The sequence below is a fragment of the Tenebrio molitor genome, chromosome 4, assembly GCF_963966145.1.
Source record: "Tenebrio molitor chromosome 4, icTenMoli1.1, whole genome shotgun sequence".
NCBI classification, from domain to species: Eukaryota; Metazoa; Arthropoda; class Insecta; order Coleoptera; family Tenebrionidae; genus Tenebrio; species Tenebrio molitor.
Window position 1 is genome coordinate 9,804,795 of NC_091049.1, and position 18,931 is coordinate 9,823,725.

The 18,931-nt window shown below is 41.3% G+C and overlaps 1 protein-coding gene across 1 annotated transcript; it reads right to left on the reverse strand.

The window, feature by feature from the left end:
- Window positions 1-522: 522 nt before the first annotated feature.
- Window positions 523-18,725, reverse strand: LOC138130036 (uncharacterized). Its single transcript, XM_069046403.1, has 4 exons — window positions 18,521-18,725; window positions 15,917-16,097; window positions 15,513-15,680; window positions 523-6,003 (listed from the first exon to the last, which is right to left on the reverse strand). The coding sequence occupies exons 3-4, from the start codon at window positions 15,675-15,677 to the stop codon at window positions 865-867; spliced, it is 5,304 nt and encodes a 1,767-aa protein (XP_068902504.1). The 5' UTR covers window positions 15,678-15,680; window positions 15,917-16,097; window positions 18,521-18,725; the 3' UTR covers window positions 523-864.
- Between the last annotated feature and the right edge of the window lie 206 nt (window positions 18,726-18,931).

Sequence of the window (18,931 nt, forward strand, 5' to 3'; positions counted from 1 at the left end):
TACCGCTTGAAGATAAATAACAATTCTATTATTTTGAATTTGAAATAAGACTTTTTCTTGTCAGTTTGATTTTAAATGTTGCTATTTGAAAACAACCACAAAAATATTATTTGCTATTAGTAAACCTACCTGAGAGAAATGAATGAAATGGAACGAAAATTTTCCCTGACAATGTTTAATCTTCAGTCAAGCTTAAACTCAAAATGTTTGCCAACCACAAAGCAGACTCCACATAACAAAATATTTACTTTGCAATTTGACAATTCATAAATCGGTTTGTATCGAATTTAGTGGGAATTTAAACATTCATTCATTTAGGTCCGGTTTCATCAACGCCAGTTAAAGTTAACTGTAGATTAAAATGCTTCGTTACTTCAGTTACCTATTGTTATAACAATGTTTTCGTATACTTTAACATACAGTTAGCTTTAACAGACGTTGGTAAAACCGGCCCTTGTGGGTTTACTTTGTGAATTTAAGTATCTCATTATGTCAGTTGAGGAGAGTTATGTAAAACGCAAATTGCAAAAAAATAAAACACATTTATTACAACCCAGTTTAATAATAATAACATAAAACTGAAAATCATATTTTTAATCAAGAGGAAACTCCCCGACAACACTATTTACTGTTGAAAGTAAGATTCAATTAACTTATCAAGCTTAATTGTGGGTTCACACTGAAACGGATCATTTTATTTAAATGTAATTAAATTAAAAACACAGATTCCTATGAACAATATTCCCTCAGTCGCTAATTAAATTAAATAAATGCCTGCCGATACAGGATATTAGCCTAAGTGCATTTACAATAGAATAGTTGTGATTAAGCAAAATAAAGTAATCTAGCCATGTTGTTATTAGCTTAGTTGATATTATTTTCCCTCACAAGCTCTTGGTAAGCATCGTTAACCATTTGGAATTTTTGTTGAGCGTACGGATCATTTGGGCTCTTGTCAGGATGCACTTCGAGAGCCAATCTTCTATACTTGCGTTTGATTTCAGACACAGAATCTGTAGGCTCGAGGCCAAGAATACTATAAGCTTCATTACCAGGTTTTTTTATTGGTGAAGAGACAGCAACAATTGATTCGTTCCCATCGCCAACTTTCCTGAACTTGGAATCCAAATGGCATTTAACCAAATTAAATGTCTCAGTAGCAGGACCCTTCATACAATTACACAATAAGTCGAACATTCTATCGGCTAGCTTGGAGCTGACTTCTTCAACGATTTCATCAACGTCATTCTCACAGTTACCATCTTGAAGTTCATTGTCTAGATAAGAAACAAACTGATTCCCGCATCGCACCAGATCTACTATACTTTCAATGGTGTCAAAAGCTATCTTCAAACCCTTAAGTACTTTGTTCTCAAATAATTCTAAAAGCTCAAAACCAACTTGTTTCGCCGTGTTTTTAACCTCGTCACCTTCCAAAAATCCCTTAACTGCTTCGTTGATCGTATCGGTCGAGTTGGTTCGAAGTTTTTGCATCAGATACTCATTGGATCTTATCGAATCGCTTACTGATTTTTGGAAGATGTGCTTGATTTTTTCAATAATGCCTTTGAGCGCTAAAGACAACAATGGATTAATCACTTTTTCCTCAACAATAGATTTCACAACTTTCTTGGTTGTATTTTTGATTACCTCTTCGGTAAAGTTTCTAAGCAGCTGAGATCTGGCCAGTTCGCCCAACTTTCCGGTTTGTTTCAACTTTTGCAGTTGAGACAGTTTGTCCAATCCTCCCAGTTGTTGAAACTTATCGAAACTACCCATCTGTTTCAACTTTACCAATTCATCCAGTTGTTCGGCTTTGGTCAGTTTGTTGAATTGCGCTGTTACCAACTTCATTTCAAAGACATTTCCGAGTTTGTCCACTAAATTGGCCAATTTGTTACACAGTTCCTTCAAATAAGTGCTCTTGCGCAAGAACGTCGACAATTTTCTGCAGAAGCTTACAGCTTTTGACAAAATTTTGACCGCTTGGGTGACGGCGCCGATACCGAAAGTGATCAAGCTGATGCCGTAAGAAATAAATTTACCTTTTATGAAGTCCTTTTGGTCGAATTCAGAACAACCATTGGATATAAGTTCCATTACTATGTCCATGACGCCTTCGGAAATTAACGTACCTGCGATGGCACTCATAATCGGGTACACCGGGAAGAAGCAAAGTCCCACACATAACAGAGCAATTCCTCCTGAGATTTCACTTACAGCTGCGTAAATTTTAACACTTGGAATGTCGTGGATCTCTTTTAGGGCGTAAATAGTGTCGATTCCAATCGACTGAAGCTCAGTAAGCTCAGAGTTAGTTACTTTCAGTTGAGACCCGCAATTCATGTTGTCAAAGTTTTCCAAGGTCGTTGGAGCTTTTCCGCTAAAATCTAACCCTCCTGAGCTTGTCTCGATCTGCTTAATCAACTCTTCGATATTTCCATTGTGTAGTCTCAAGCAGTACAGTCGCGAGTTGATGTGCGTTAAGAACAAGTTTTTGCCGTTGTCATCTAGTAGAATGTTTTCAAAATCTGGATTGGCATTTACTGTTAGGTACTCCTCAATGTAACTTATTTCTTTTTGGATAGCTACTTTAGCGTGTTTCAGCTGAATAAGTGCTTCATCCTTGTAGTGCTCGTTCCTACTGATAGGAATAAAAAAAATCTTAAACATCGTCTTTTTTAATCTTCCCATCACTTCTTCACCACTCATGATCGCCAATTCAAAAAGTTTCAAATGAAGACCTGCCAACAATTCATAATTGTCGGTGCCACTCATTTCAACAGCATGTTTCAAAACTTCTAAAGCTTGGCTTCTCGAATTGCCTTCTAGGTAGTGATCTACCAAACCAATGCAGTAGAACGGATTATGGCTGATTGTTCCGTTGATTATTGGACGCGCCTCGTCCAAGAACTTTTCAAATTCTTGCTTGGGATTTGTGTTTGCAATATTCGCTGCCTTAAAATTTTTCTTTTCAAGCCAAAATGCCCAGAACTCTTTCAGATCTTGCAAAACAAACATGAAACTTCTAGTTGCTCTTACTATCTTCAAATTCCTGTAAAATTCTGAGAAGTATTCAAAAATCTTGTCTTTGAAGTTGAGTTCTTTGACCAACACTTCTTTGATTTGTTTCAATCTTTGCCTTTCAAGACGATCTCGCTCTTGTTTAATTCTAGTAAAATCTGGATCGTCATCAATTATTCCAAGTTCATCGACTTCACTTCGACGAATGATCAATTGAGCTGTACCATTGTTACCTTGACGTGACGTTCTTCCAAATGCTTGTCCCTCAACTCTCAAGTTGCAAGGGAGGAAAGTGACACAAACGTGCAAGCCACCCTTTTCTTCCAAATCCTTTTCTGTTTTGAAGTTTGTACCACGTCCCGCAATATTTGTGGCGAGAATTATGTCACCAATCTTCACTTTGTTCTTTGTTTCTTTGACGTTATCCTCGTTGGCATATATTCTAATTCTAAAATCGGTGTTTTGTAATATTTCTAAGTTTCTTTTGACAGTGAGAAGGTCTTGTTCAGTTTCGCATATCACCAAAACAGCTCGTCTTTCTTCGATCTTTGCTAGTACTTCTATTGCAACACGACGATCCCAAGAATAATCGTCAGCAATTAAGCCTGGAATTTCTTCAAATTTCTTCTGTTTGTAGGTTGGTAGCTTGGCGTAATTTATGTTGTAAATGTGCGAAAGAACTTCTTGTTCTGCGCTAGAGCCTAAAGTTCCAGTAAATCCAAAAATATTTTTATCTTCATAATTTTTTATGTAGCCTATATTTGAAATGAAGCTGCTTGTTAAGCTTTCGAAAGTCAAGTAAAGGTTGTGTTTTAGCTGAACAAACTGGTGAAGTCCGTTCGACCAAATTGTATTCTTGAGAGTCACTCCGGTATTTAAATAATCGACAGGGCTGACAACCCTCTCTCCAGAATCATTTGTAATAATTCGGTACTGTTGATGTTCGTGACAATTATATTTAGCATGGAGGGCATTTTTCATCCACAAATCTAATTTTCTCTCCGCATATTCCTTCAAATGGGCTGGAACTAAAGGAACATCAGTGGGATTGCTGTCTCTGATCTTCTGTTTCATAATTTTTCGCTCAGATAAAATAATTTCTTGTACAAATTTTTCATAATCTACATTTGCTTCTTGATTATCGGAACAATTCTTCAAAAATTCTTTAACTTTCTTTTCTGTTTCTTTGATTAAATTTTGTTCTGCTTTATGCAATTCTTGCCAAATCTTGATGTAGATATATCTCAAACTTTCCATTCCGGGGTACGGAGAAGCTAGTTTGGCAATGTGACCTCCGTTATCCACAAGCATGCTGTCGACCTCATCCAGAATAACTTGGCCGAATCTTCTCTCATGTCTGATACTGAATCCTTCGAATATATCTTTGAGGTAATCAAACTGGAAGTTGCTGATGGTACCGTAGAGGACATCTGCAGTGTAGCCAATTTTGAAGTCACTTCTGTCATTTTCTACTGGATTGTTTGTGGATACGGTTAGACCAAACGCCGAATAGAAAGTTCTAGTTTCGTCGACTCCACTCGCAGCTAGGATTGGATTGCTTGTGATGACGTCTACGGTTACACCTTGGAGAGCTCGAATAACTACTATTAATGAAATGATAACTGTTTTGCCCTCGCCGGTTTTAATTTGACACAATCGGCCTTGATTATTTTGGCTATGGAAGAATACCAGAACTGCCAAGATTTGCGTGTCTCGAAGACGATGACCTCCTGTTAAAAGATTAAAAGTTCTATCCATAGTGGCAATGGTTTTGCAAATATCGTCATCGCTGAATCCCAAACGCCCCTTCATTTGAACAGCCCACTTATTGATAGCTTGAATATTGGAGTCCTTCCATTCTTCGTAGCTCCTTTTGACCAAATGGTACTTGGTTTCTAAGCGTCGTATATCTTCTTGGGAGTGTTGCGATGGTGATCCATCAGGTTTTTCCATTCCTAAAGTGATTTCACTCCACAGTTGATTTAGAGGTGTACCAACTGTCGTGGAACTCTCTTTTAGAAGTGGAAGGTTCTTCAGGATATCATCAATGCTATCTGGTGTTAGCTTCTTGTGTTGACTTCCATCTTCTTTTTTAAGCTTGAGTTCGTAAAACGATTTCATCTTAACATAATCGATGTCCAGTATTTCACTTATATTTTCGACAGCATCGTAGAGTTGCTGATCAATTTTAACATCGTCAAGAACTTCAAGAATGTCATTTAAACTTTTCATTTCGTTTGGAAACTTTTTCTGGATCTCGAGTTCGTACTTCTTAGCTTCTTCATCTTTGGCGTTTATTTTGTAATCAATCTGAAGTTGATTGACTGTTTCTTGATTCAGGCACTTCATCCTTGCTTCTTTAATTCTATCGAGGTCTGCATGTTCTTCACCTTTTTCGAGTTCCTCTTCTAACACTTTCTTGTACTCCAACATAACCTGACCTATATCTAGTGGTAATTTGTCGATAAACTCCTTCAGTGCAATTTTAAAATCGTCACTTTCTGCTAACTCATTTGTCAATTTGATCACATTTTTCAGTTTTTCTTCGTTTACTGTGGTTGGATGAGCAAAGTGAATTCGTGAAAATTCATTAACAAATTTTGTAGGATTTTCTTTGAGCAAGTTTAGCATAATGTCTAAATTTCGAATACAGAGCGTACCGTAAGAATGTTCATCATCTGTTTCTTGATCTTGAGTCGTTTGGGCAATTAATTTAGGACTGCCAAATTTGGCGTTGAGTTTGACTTCCAATTTAAAAGAAATAAGAGCACCACGAGGGTCTTTGTAGAAGATTTTGTTCCTACCACCTTGGCAGCTCACTACGCAGAAGAGAACCCATCGCTTAGTCGGTTTGCCGAATATTACAAATAACGGTTTTTGCTGTTGAAGTTCAACTTTTTCAAGAACTTCGTCGAATTTTTGGATGTCCTCCACAAGTTTGAACTGTTGGTCAAAGTTGTAACCGTATTTTGTTAAAAGAAGTTTGTGACCAAAAGTTGGCCAGTGACAGCTCCGGGCTCCCAGGGGGTTTTTCGGGGCAGAGGGCGTGGGTTCGGATTTTTAAAAAAATGGGCGCCAGGCAGCTATTGTCTTGAGCTGGTTGTTGCTTGTCCAGCTGCCGGGACAAGTGCTCAGATCTTACTCGTCGAAGGTAAGTAAAAGCAAACGCTTTCTGATCGTTAAACAAATTTTGGTTTATTCGGTTACTGCAAAATTATCCACAGAACAGTATTTGGTGGTTCGGTACTGGTTCACACGAATGCGATAATGGTTCGCTTGTAACTACTAGATGAAAATTGAAAGATGCGGAACCAGTACTTTTTGGTGGCCTTAATATCTACTTTGGTCGTAACCAGAAAAGCTTTTCTTTCACATGTGACCGAATCTTAAACTAAACATGATATTCTTCGACGAAATAAAAGATGTTTTGATTCCTGATGAGGAACCTCCCGAACTTAGACTTCCTTCTGATCGAGCTAATTATTAAATGTAAACTTAATGAAACCCAAGGTCAAGATTGGGGTGTCACCTTGACAAAAAATTAAAATTGATCCTGATAGGAAAGTTTAAATCGGTGAAGTTCCGAAACGTTAAATTTGACTGAAATTTCTTTAAGTTGACACTGGAGATTGAATGAAAAGGTTCTTACAAAAAATTCTAAACATTTGCAAAGTTTCAAAAAAATTTAGTGAACATACAAAAATCATGAAAGCGAGAAGCGAGAAATTCGAGGCGTTCCTAAATTTTGCAATGCCGCGGTAAAAAAATATGGCGACTTAGCTTTATGACGGGTCTGTTGTCTCCTCGAATAGCGTCCTTTTGACTTGCGGTGTGACCTTGGCGATACGGTGCTCAAAATAAACGATCGCCTCTGCGAACGATGTTCTCCAAAATGGTCGCCTCTGCGAACGATCTGGCTACGAATCGCCCTGCGAACGATCTGGCTACGAATCGCCCTGCGAACGATCTGGCTACGAATCGCCCTGCGAACGACCCCTAACGAATTGTCGTTAGTGTTGTGAAAATCGGAAGATTCGGTAATTACCTTTCAGCGAAAAAGGGGGTTCTTGGCGCTAAATCGAAGTCCTTCCGGCACTCCTTTACTCAAAAATTTTCGGTACTCTAAAGTTGCGATACGGTACTGGATCAATTCATCCAAACGGGATTGACTCTAAACTGGATCGAACCACCCCTAATACATGGTCTTAGTGAAATGAATTCAAAATTGAACGATAATTACCTCTATAGTGCGAGGGGTCACTCGACCACGAACTCTAAAAGGCGCTTCGCTGGCGTCGCTTCGACGGCTCTCGACGAAGTGTCCGACTTCCGCATTTTTAATCTCGGTACCGCAGTCCCATAAATCGCGAAAATCGTCACGCGCGCGATTCTCGACCTTATTCAGTTGTGCTATAAGGCGGGCTGCGCTTGCGTGGTACTGCGCAATCAAAAATGTGCATTTCCGGTGGTACTACACGTGCGCGTGTCATGACAGGTGGACCGTCATGGCGTCGGTTTGTTTACCTCGAAATTATACCGAGCGGGAGAATTCAGATTTTGGACGGTATTGTGTCGGTAAGTCGTGCACGTCTATCCTGATGTTAATTGCCGTAACTCGCAGGTCAAAAAAAGGACAGGAAGAAAGATGGGGTTGAAAAGAAGGAGATGACTTTCCGGCAAGTTACTAAAGAGGAAAAGGGACCCAACATTGCCGTACGGTCACCTATCGCTGAGAAGAGAAGAAGAGAAAGTGAAGAGAAAGAGAAAGTGAAAGTGGGGTTCTGAAAGATAGGTTGCAGCTCGCCAACCTAGAGGCGTGAGGCCACCTCAGCCTGACATTTGCGGGGGTAACATGTGTTCTTCCAGCCCCCCCGTGGTGGCTGGCACAAATGACTCTAAATTGAAACTTTCCGCTTCCGGAATGAGCGACGTAAAAAACTTGAAGGCAGGGTGGGCGCGTCGCGTTGCCAAATGCCGTGCGTTAACTGCTAGTTCCGGGTCTTCGAACTGCGATCTATTAGCCCCGCGAGCATAAGTAGGACCTCGTGGCCTCCTACTCCGGCCAATCGCCATTGTGGCGTTTCGTAACGCTACACTACCCCCCTCCTCAAAAAGAAAAAGGAAAAGGTAACTCAGTTGCCTTTTACTTTTTACAAAAAAACGAAGATGAAGTCTTCACAAAAAAAACGTCAAAATTTGATCACTGGAAAAGTTTTGGTTTCGCCACGAAAATGGCTTGTCGATATCTGCGCGTATCAAACGATTGAAAACTGAATCTCAATGTCAATTAGTACTTGAGTACTGCGGTATGATGTAAGTCAAGTCCGGTTAAATGTCATAATTTGGGGTTCTTAAATAAACTTTTCCTGAACAAACTCCACGGTAAAATTTTACTGTCGTCAACATTCCAAAGGAGGACAAAAGAATTAATCGAAAAATTGAACGGTACGAAAAAGTGAAATGCAAAGCTCGCTACGGTTCTTCGGCTTCTGCCAGAGATCCTCTGAATTCTTTCAAATCTTTCATGTGCCAAACACCTAGATCTGCGCGGTTCTCATCTTCGAGAGCGTACGCGAGTTTCGATAGTTTTCTCGTTATCGTGCACAGCACGTAGCGTGGCGCTAATTTTTGCGCAAAGTCTTTCGCAGCGCTGGAAAGTACTTTGTTGCGTTTCCAAACTTTGTCGCCTACAAAAAATTCAGCGTCGCGCTTCCGAAGATTGTACGAGCGTTCGTTGCGTTCGTGCGCTTTGTGAAGGTGCTGGGTTACATCCTGCAAGATGGTCTTGAGGTGTTCTAAATTTTTCGCGTGATCTTCGCGATCAGCTGTCGTCAAGGTTTCCGGATTTTCCGCTACTTTGCCGTAAAATTCACCGGTACAGGGTACTACCCTACCAAAATTGAGAAATGCTGGACTGAATCCGGTTACTTCGTTGACCGCTGTGCGAATCGCGTACCCGATCTTTGCCACCTCGGCATCCCACTTTTTGTGAGCGCCTTTGACGTAACTTCGTATGGCAGTGCCAACTGTGCGGTTGTATCGCTCCACAGGGTTGCTCTGAGGGTGATACTTGGCTGTGAACCAGATCTTTTGAACTTTGTAGTTCTCGCAAGTCTTTACAAATTCGTTTCCGACAAACTGCTTGCCGTTGTCGACCAAAATGAATTGCGGTACACCATACACAAGAAAAATTCCGTTCTCGATACATTCTGTAACTTTTGAGCTCGTAGCTTTTCGTAACGGAAATAGTACAACGTACTTCGTGAACCAATCTACGATCACTAAGAGATACGAATATCCTTTCGTGGACGTCGGTAATGGACCAATCAAATCAACGGAAATCATTTGCCACGGAAACTGAACCTTTTTTTCTTTTCCCATAAGCCCTGCGCGAGCGGTGTTCGGTGCTTTTTGCTCATTGCAAACCTTGCAGTTTCGAACGTAACGAATGACGGAACGACGCATTTTCGGCCAAAAGTGATTGATGGATAACCTTGAAAGTGTCTTGTAGTACCCGAAATGAGCTGATGTCGGTGCATCATGACATGATTCTAAAATTTTTGTTCTTTGATTTCGCGGTACTAAAAGCTTCCACTCCGGGACGTTGCCGGGTAGTACAATTTTGTTCGGTACGAATCGATACACGAGACCGTTCTCGACTTTCCATGATGGATTTCTTTGAGGATTGGCGATTATGTTGTCGCGAAGTCGCGTGTACGACTCGTCCAAATCATTCAAGTTCACGCCGAGAAAGCTGTCAATGTCTACCGCAGCAATTTCTGCAGGTAGTCTCGATAGTGCGTCCGGTACTACATTGAGCTTGCCCTTACGATGGACCAAATCGAATGAAAATTGATTGAGCTTGACACTCCATCGCGCTAACTTGCCTGCTGGGTCCTTCATTCGGTTTAACCAGAGCAATGAATAATGGTCCGTCACGATCGTGAAATGGGTGCCCTCAACGTAAGGTCTGAACTTTTCCAACGCGAACAAAACGGCTAAACATTCTCGTTCCGTAACGCTATAATTTCGCTCGGCTTTTGTTAGCGAACGGCTGGCGTACGCGATCACTCTCTCATCTCCGTCTAAATCTTGCGTTAAAACTGCTCCTAGACCGGTGTTTGAAGCGTCAGTTTGGATCACGAAAGGTTTCGAGAAATCAGGACTTGACAATACGGGTGCTGAAACAAGTGCATCCTTGATTTTCTGAAAAGCTTCCTGAGCTTCAGGAGTCCACTCCGTTTTCTGTCGCTTTCGCTTTCCGGTAAGTAACGCGTTTATCGGGGACATGAGGGTCGAAAAATGAGGGATGAAACGCCTATACCAAGAACACATGCCTACGAAACGTTTGATTTCGGTACTAGTCTTCGGGACTGGATAGCTCACCATGGCCGCTACTTTGTCTGGATCGGTACCTAGACCATGTTCATCGACAATGAAACCCAAATATTTCAAACTTGAGCGGAAAAGTTGACACTTTTTCGCATTCACGGTGAGTTTCGCGTCTCGAAGACGTCGTATCACCTCCCTCAAAACTTGTACGTGTTTCTCGAATGTCGGGGCGATAATGATTAGATCGTCCAGGTAAACAAAGACGTGAGGTTCTAGTTCAGGTCCGAAAATTCTGTCCATGAGACACTGCTGCCTCTGGGCTGCGTTTGTCAGTCCGAACGGTAATACGTTAAAATGAAAAAGACCTCTGCCGGGAATCGCAAAAGCTGTCTTCGGCCTAGACTCTGAATCTAACGGGATTTGCCAAAAAGCGTTCTTGAGATCGATCGAACTGATGTACTTTGCTCCTCGCAACATACTGAGAATCCTGTCGACACGCGGTAATGGGTAACTGTCACGTTTTGTCACGGCATTGAGCCTGCGACCGTCAAAGCAAAGTCGGTATTCACCGGAAGATTTCTTTACTAACAAAATTGGAGAAGACCACGGACTGTCAGAAGGCGATATGACATTGTTCTCGAGCATGCGGTCAATTTCTTTGTTGACTTCCGCAAGCATGTACGGAGACCACCAATACGGACGTTGTTTGATCGGCAATGCTTCTCCCGTGTCGATTGTGACTGTCATTTTGTGTGTCCTCCCTAACTTTCCGTCGTTGCTCAACAAATCTAAATTTTTCCGGATGATCTCGGTGATCTCATGCCGATCCGCGCCACACTCCGTCACCGCGTCACATTCTGGTACTCTTACGATATCCGACGCAACTTCAATTTTGTGACCCGCGAAATCTATCTTGAGTCCGAATAATCTACAAAAGTCGCACCCTAATATGACGCTATGCTGAAGATCTGGCACGTAGTAGACACGAATTCGCCGTCTCGACGAGTCTAACACTGCTTCTAGTTCGATAGCTTTGGTTACCGGATGTTGTTTTCCGTCGGCAGTTCTGATGGTTTTTAGCCGAGATGGGAAAGTTTTTCCACCTGCGCGAAAATGAATTAAATCGGCTCCTTTTCCACCAACTATAGTGCAATTCGAACCGGAATCCACGAGTCCTTCAGTTTCCTTATTGTTTAGACGCAGTCTGATAAATGGCCTATTGTCATTGGTTTTGCTGACGAAAATGGAAGCGGAATTTGCCCGAGAAGGCTTGCAAAACTCTTTGACTTCGTCTAACCAAGCGTTCCACTGGGTGTCCGTACGTTTTGCGATGATCGATGCGTTTACATCGGCCTTGGGATGTTTTAGGAACGTAGCACGGCCGCAAGTCTGCCGCGTCCCTACTGCGCGTTTCCCGACGGATTACACTTTTTGCAGGTCGCCAAGGTGACGTCTGGCTCCCCACAACGGTAGCAAAACTGCTTTCTTTTCAGTCGACAGTTCATGAACGAATGATTCGGCTGTTGACAATTCCAGCACTTGAACGACCTGGAGGACGAACTCGCGGGTTCACTCCGTCTGGCTGAATTGCCTGAGGGTTCCTTCACGACGATGGCGCGTGGACTCGCTTTCGCGGGTTCGCTCGCCCGAACATATGCCAACTCTGGCTCCAACACGCAAGATGACTTGGGTGCAGCGCGATGTTTCTGCCGCAAAGCCGATAACTCCTCCACTTTTTTGCACAACTCAATCAACTCCGGTACGGTGACAACTTCGGTGATGCTAAGCTGGTTAAGGTAACATGGAAGCAAATTCCTCCGAATCGTCTTTACCTTGGTTATCTCCGCCGGTGGTCGACTAAGTCTAGCAAAAAGCGTCTCCATAACCGCAACGTAAATGGTTATCGACTCGCTTTTGCCCTGAAGCCTGCCCTTGATTTCGTCCCACAACAATTCATCGAAATCCGGTGGAAGAAATTCCTGTTTCAACAACTGAACCACTTCGTCCCAATCGCTCAACCTGCTCCGAACAGAACGATACCAAATCAGCGCTTTGCCGCTAAAGAGATCAATGGCCGCGTTAAAAAGGTCCCTGTTGGTTGCGTTTCGCGCTACCGACAGTTCCTCTACCCGTTCCAAGAACTGGTTCACCGTCATTCCATTTTCCTCCCCGTTGAAAGATACGCCCCAGGTGTGAATTGGCACTAGTTTCGGTTCCGGAGATCTCGCGTGAGGGTGCACGTAAATGGGAGTAGTCGCGACGACTGGTGGCGCTTCCACCGTAACCGGGCTCGCTTCTGCTGCCTTGTCGTGAAGATCAGCTTCGAGCAACAAACATGTCGCGTACGCCTCATTTCTATACTCCGCATCTCGCTCGCGTCTCATTCGCCGAATGCGAAATGAAAGGTGCGTTAGACGGGTCTTCAACCGTTTGAAGATCATGTCTTCCGCCGTTCCTTCAAATTCTGTCAAAATCGTGCGTATGCTCTCAAGGGTGTCCTCAATGGCCTGGACCTCGGTGTCGTGATCATACTCTGCGTCATGAAGTGACAGAAAGTATTCGTCCGGTCGACCTAGTTCTTTGGACAGAGCTCTCGCTAACAGTTTCCTCTTATCGTCCTGGTTTCGGCTAGTCGTGATGCCGCGTATACGCAATTCATACGTCAGCTCGTCAGCTAGTAAATGCTTGACCTTGAATTGTTCGTCCATTTTGACGAAGACTCACCGCGATTCCACGGGTCGGTAACGCAATAAAAACGCCGGTCAAAACACTACCAAAAAACAGCGCGCAACACGATAGTCGATTCCGAGAAAAGGTTTTTGTCGTCGAGGGTACAAGATAAGACCGCTACTCAAACAATGAATTCGCCGCTAAATTTCCGCTTCTCATTAACACACAATCAAAAAATTCAACTTTCAATAAACCTTTACCAACTCCCTTTGCTCCGATTGAAAAAAGTGACTGAGCCTCACTGAAGATGAACGATAAACGAAAATTTGTGGTTGCTCCAAAAAATCGGGCCCCACGTTCTGGGCGTCAAAATTTGTGTGACCAAAAGTTGGCCAGTGACAGCTCCGGGCTCCCAGGGGGTTTTTCGGGGCAGAGGGCGTGGGTTCGGATTTTTAAAAAAATGGGCGCCAGGCAGCTATTGTCTTGAGCTGGTTGTTGCTTGTCCAGCTGCCGGGACAAGTGCTCAGATCTTACTCGTCGAAGGTAAGTAAAAGCAAACGCTTTCTGATCGTTAAACAAATTTTGGTTTATTCGGTTACTGCAAAATTATCCACAGAACAGTATTTGGTGGTTCGGTACTGGTTCACACGAATGCGATAATGGTTCGCTTGTAACTACTAGATGAAAATTGAAAGATGCGGAACCAGTACTTTTTGGTGGCCTTAATATCTACTTTGGTCGTAACCAGAAAAGCTTTTCTTTCACATGTGACCGAATCTTAAACTAAACATGATATTCTTCGACGAAATAAAAGATGTTTTGATTCCTGATGAGGAACCTCCCGAACTTAGACTTCCTTCTGATCGAGCTAATTATTAAATGTAAACTTAATGAAACCCAAGGTCAAGATTGGGGTGTCACCTTGACAAAAAATTAAAATTGATCCTGATAGGAAAGTTTAAATCGGTGAAGTTCCGAAACGTTAAATTTGACTGAAATTTCTTTAAGTTGACACTGGAGATTGAATGAAAAGGTTCTTACAAAAAATTCTAAACATTTGCAAAGTTTCAAAAAAATTTAGTGAACATACAAAAATCATGAAAGCGAGAAGCGAGAAATTCGAGGCGTTCCTAAATTTTGCAATGCCGCGGTAAAAAAATATGGCGACTTAGCTTTATGACGGGTCTGTTGTCTCCTCGAATAGCGTCCTTTTGACTTGCGGTGTGACCTTGGCGATACGGTGCTCAAAATAAACGATCGCCTCTGCGAACGATGTTCTCCAAAATGGTCGCCTCTGCGAACGATCTGGCTACGAATCGCCCTGCGAACGATCTGGCTACGAATCGCCCTGCGAACGATCTGGCTACGAATCGCCCTGCGAACGACCCCTAACGAATTGTCGTTAGTGTTGTGAAAATCGGAAGATTCGGTAATTACCTTTCAGCGAAAAAGGGGGTTCTTGGCGCTAAATCGAAGTCCTTCCGGCACTCCTTTACTCAAAAATTTTCGGTACTCTAAAGTTGCGATACGGTACTGGATCAATTCATCCAAACGGGATTGACTCTAAACTGGATCGAACCACCCCTAATACATGGTCTTAGTGAAATGAATTCAAAATTGAACGATAATTACCTCTATAGTGCGAGGGGTCACTCGACCACGAACTCTAAAAGGCGCTTCGCTGGCGTCGCTTCGACGGCTCTCGACGAAGTGTCCGACTTCCGCATTTTTAATCTCGGTACCGCAGTCCCATAAATCGCGAAAATCGTCACGCGCGCGATTCTCGACCTTATTCAGTTGTGCTATAAGGCGGGCTGCGCTTGCGTGGTACTGCGCAATCAAAAATGTGCATTTCCGGTGGTACTACACGTGCGCGTGTCATGACAGGTGGACCGTCATGGCGTCGGTTTGTTTACCTCGAAATTATACCGAGCGGGAGAATTCAGATTTTGGACGGTATTGTGTCGGTAAGTCGTGCACGTCTATCCTGATGTTAATTGCCGTAACTCGCAGGTCAAAAAAAGGACAGGAAGAAAGATGGGGTTGAAAAGAAGGAGATGACTTTCCGGCAAGTTACTAAAGAGGAAAAGGGACCCAACATTGCCGTACGGTCACCTATCGCTGAGAAGAGAAGAAGAGAAAGTGAAGAGAAAGAGAAAGTGAAAGTGGGGTTCTGAAAGATAGGTTGCAGCTCGCCAACCTAGAGGCGTGAGGCCACCTCAGCCTGACATTTGCGGGGGTAACATGTGTTCTTCCAGCCCCCCCGTGGTGGCTGGCACAAATGACTCTAAATTGAAACTTTCCGCTTCCGGAATGAGCGACGTAAAAAACTTGAAGGCAGGGTGGGCGCGTCGCGTTGCCAAATGCCGTGCGTTAACTGCTAGTTCCGGGTCTTCGAACTGCGATCTATTAGCCCCGCGAGCATAAGTAGGACCTCGTGGCCTCCTACTCCGGCCAATCGCCATTGTGGCGTTTCGTAACGCTACAAGTTTTGCACATTTTGTAATATCATCGCTGTCGTAAGATTTGCCGGCGAGTAATTTGGTTAAAATCTTTGCATCGAATTCGATAGTATCTGGAGTTGGTTGCTTGGACAAAGTTGCAATTTTTCCTCTTTCATTTTTTCTTTTTGATAGTTCTGTTCGTTTCATTTTCTGAAAACAGTTATCTAATTAATTAGATATTTATCTTCATATTGATTCCTATTTATTTCAATATGATATACTCAAATATTTGCATCAAAAACACTATCAGGACTGTCAGTTAATAATCACAAAACTGAGTTATTCAATTTTTGACGAGAGTGCAAAACCGATCGAAAATTGAAGATTATTCAATTGTCGACGAGTATTGGATAGATTATGATGAAGTTAATTTGATAGAAATATACCTAGAGGAAAAGTTTTCTCCCATAATGTTTTCTCAAAATACAGAACCCTTTGCATTTATTATGTAGGTACTCCAGATTCAAGAAATTTGCAAAAAATAGATATATTTTTAGGGAGCAAATTAGGCAATTTTTCCAAGCCATTTATACAGTGTGATTTTGCAAGTTGTGCAGATATTTTAACCTACGGTCATACGTGTTGAAAGAAAGCAAAATAACCCAACTAATACTATTCAAATTTTAATGGTTTACAAGAGAATCCAAGGAATCAGTTTGTTTGGGAACCGCTGAAAATTTTAAAATTTCGCGGGCAGTTCTGACGTACGCCGAACCTAAAATGTCAAGTTTTTATATCATTCGAGGTTATGTTTGATTTTTATTGTTTAAGTTTTTTAAATTTTATCATAAATTCTTGATTGAAATTAGACTGTAATTGTGAATACAAGCATAACATGGAGCAGAAGTTGCTCAAAATGCCTGCTATCATTTGCTTCAGCAGACGTATCCAAGAAAATCGAACTCGATTCAGAATGCCGGTTTCACTAATTTCCTGAGCGGCGTTTTGAATGTAATGATGTGCACCATCGTGAAGGTACCACAATTCTCGTCGAATTGCTAGAAGAATCAATTCGGGCAAAACTTCGTTTAAAAATTCATGAAATGGCGAGATTTTCAATAATTCCAGTCAACACGTTAATTGAAAATGACTGCGGGAACTGACGGTCTTGGTTTTCGTGGTGAATTTTTTCTTCTGCAATTAAAATACGATCTTCTAGTTGGCAGCGAAGATCACGCATGTTCATTTCGAAACGCCCGAAATCGCGAAGATGCTGCACAACGTTTATTTACAAATTTTTTATAAAATTCAGTCTCTCCCAAACTTTTTTTGAAAAATTTTTAGCCGCTTTGCCTCGGAAAATATCAACATTTGTACAGGGTCTCTATAAATAATTGTCGGGTCCAGCCAGCCATGGAAACTTGTCAAACTTTGAATGTACCGTTTTGTTCGGCAAATAATGAATGTCACATTTTCAGGTTAGGTTGTTGGCTTTTAACCTGTGTGCTTTACTCCTGCTAACATTAATGTATTTATTATTTAATATCAACACCAACAGGGGAACAATTATTGGCCCCATCGTACCGCCACATAGTGTACAGGAATTGGTATGAGAACAAATCCAAACAGATAAATATTGAGAATACTTTGTCCCCGTATGCCACTATACAATACTACCTTTTTGTCTGCTTTCACATTTCTTGTTTTATGCTAGTGATAAATACGACCTAAACTGAATTGTCGAATACAGTATTGACTCACATTTTTTCTTCCAATATAAATAAGTGTTTTTCTTTTCATGACAAATAAGTCTTACTGGTTTTTCAATAAAATCAAATGTATTCAACAACATAATTTACAACACTAAATAACTATAACAAATTGGTTTTCAAAACATGTAAAGGAATTTCTACAAATTGGTGTGGATTCTCAGCACTCTAAATTCTGAAATTGAGGTGATTTTGAAACTGATTACCTGCAATATTAAACACAACTTTGATAATCTGCAGGTTGGAGTTCTTGGACAACACTTATTTTATAAGGATGCGGTTTTAGCCTACTTTTAATGATTTTGTGACAAGTGCTTCGTGGTACACCAGATTGTTGAGATAACGGGGCTATGGATATCTGTAGAGTCTTTTCCACCGTTTCTTTCAAATCCTCGACTATTTCATCAGATACTGGTGGTCGTCCTGATGATTTACGCTTGCTAATTGTTCCGATTGTTAAAAATCTGTTCACAATTCGCCCAATGTGAATTAACAAACAATCATCGAGGATGTGTAAGAAATATTTAAATTCCAATAATTATAAAGTTTATTAATATATCAAAAAGTAGTAAACAATTCAGATCAGTATAAGTAAATGAGACGTGCTCTCTTATTAACACGAGATTCTAAACTAAAAACAAAAATTCCTTTTCACCCCCAGCACGATGTAACATAAACAAAACGAGGTAATAATGCGGGGTTAGGCGGGTACGTCCTATCGAATGGGACGTTATTATGACACCAACCACTTCAAGCAGGTGCCCTCCGAACCGAGCGTCCAGACTAAGCAAGGGAGATGTGAGAATTTCGTACAGATGTTATCCGGATATTTTGCTGGAATTCATTTTTACAAACAGATAATTCCCCATTAATAAATCTTCAATTTCGAAAGTAAAAAACAACAATGAACGTGTTCTATTCAACAGAATAGAACACGTAAAGAAAATAAAGCTAAAATAAAACATAAAACATTAAAACATAACCTCACAAATTTGGCCAGTCTGTTTACCTCTAAAAGCGGACGTACTTGCAATTTTTATTGAAAAATACAGATGTTTGGTGTTTATTAACTGCGATAAAACGAATATAAGGAACGAAAACTCGACTGACGAGCGCAAACAAAACGTCATTAATGTATGAAGTGACCGTGAAAACGAACTAGAATTTGGCATCGGTTTCAAAAACGCGGAACAGTATTTTTTTTTCCAAGGCTGGCTTGAGGCTTGACCAGACAATCATTTATAGAGACCCTGTATAAGGCATTATTGACTCAATCGTTACCTTTTGTGGGGTTCTATCACATCTGCACAACTTCCAAAATCACTCTGTATGTAACGAGAGTAAGAGAGAAGAGAGGACAGTCATCCATTCCGTCCATTTTGCAGCAAGCGAAGTAAACTCTAAATAAAACCGTACTAATATTAGACATCTGCCGATAATATTTCGTTTTGGATCGTAAAGTCTCAGATAGCACTTTGCCTATTTTTAGTACAGCTTACTCTAAAAAAATTTACGTTCCCTGCAAAATGAATAGAACCGTTTATACACATCTTGAAGCTATTAACATTTTGATCTGTTCGCATCTAATACGTCGTCGTAACTATACTCGTAGTAAGAATTAGTCTTGGGTATATTTCTTGGGAAATAATTAATAATAAAAACATTAAAATTGTTGATATAGTTTTTAAAGCA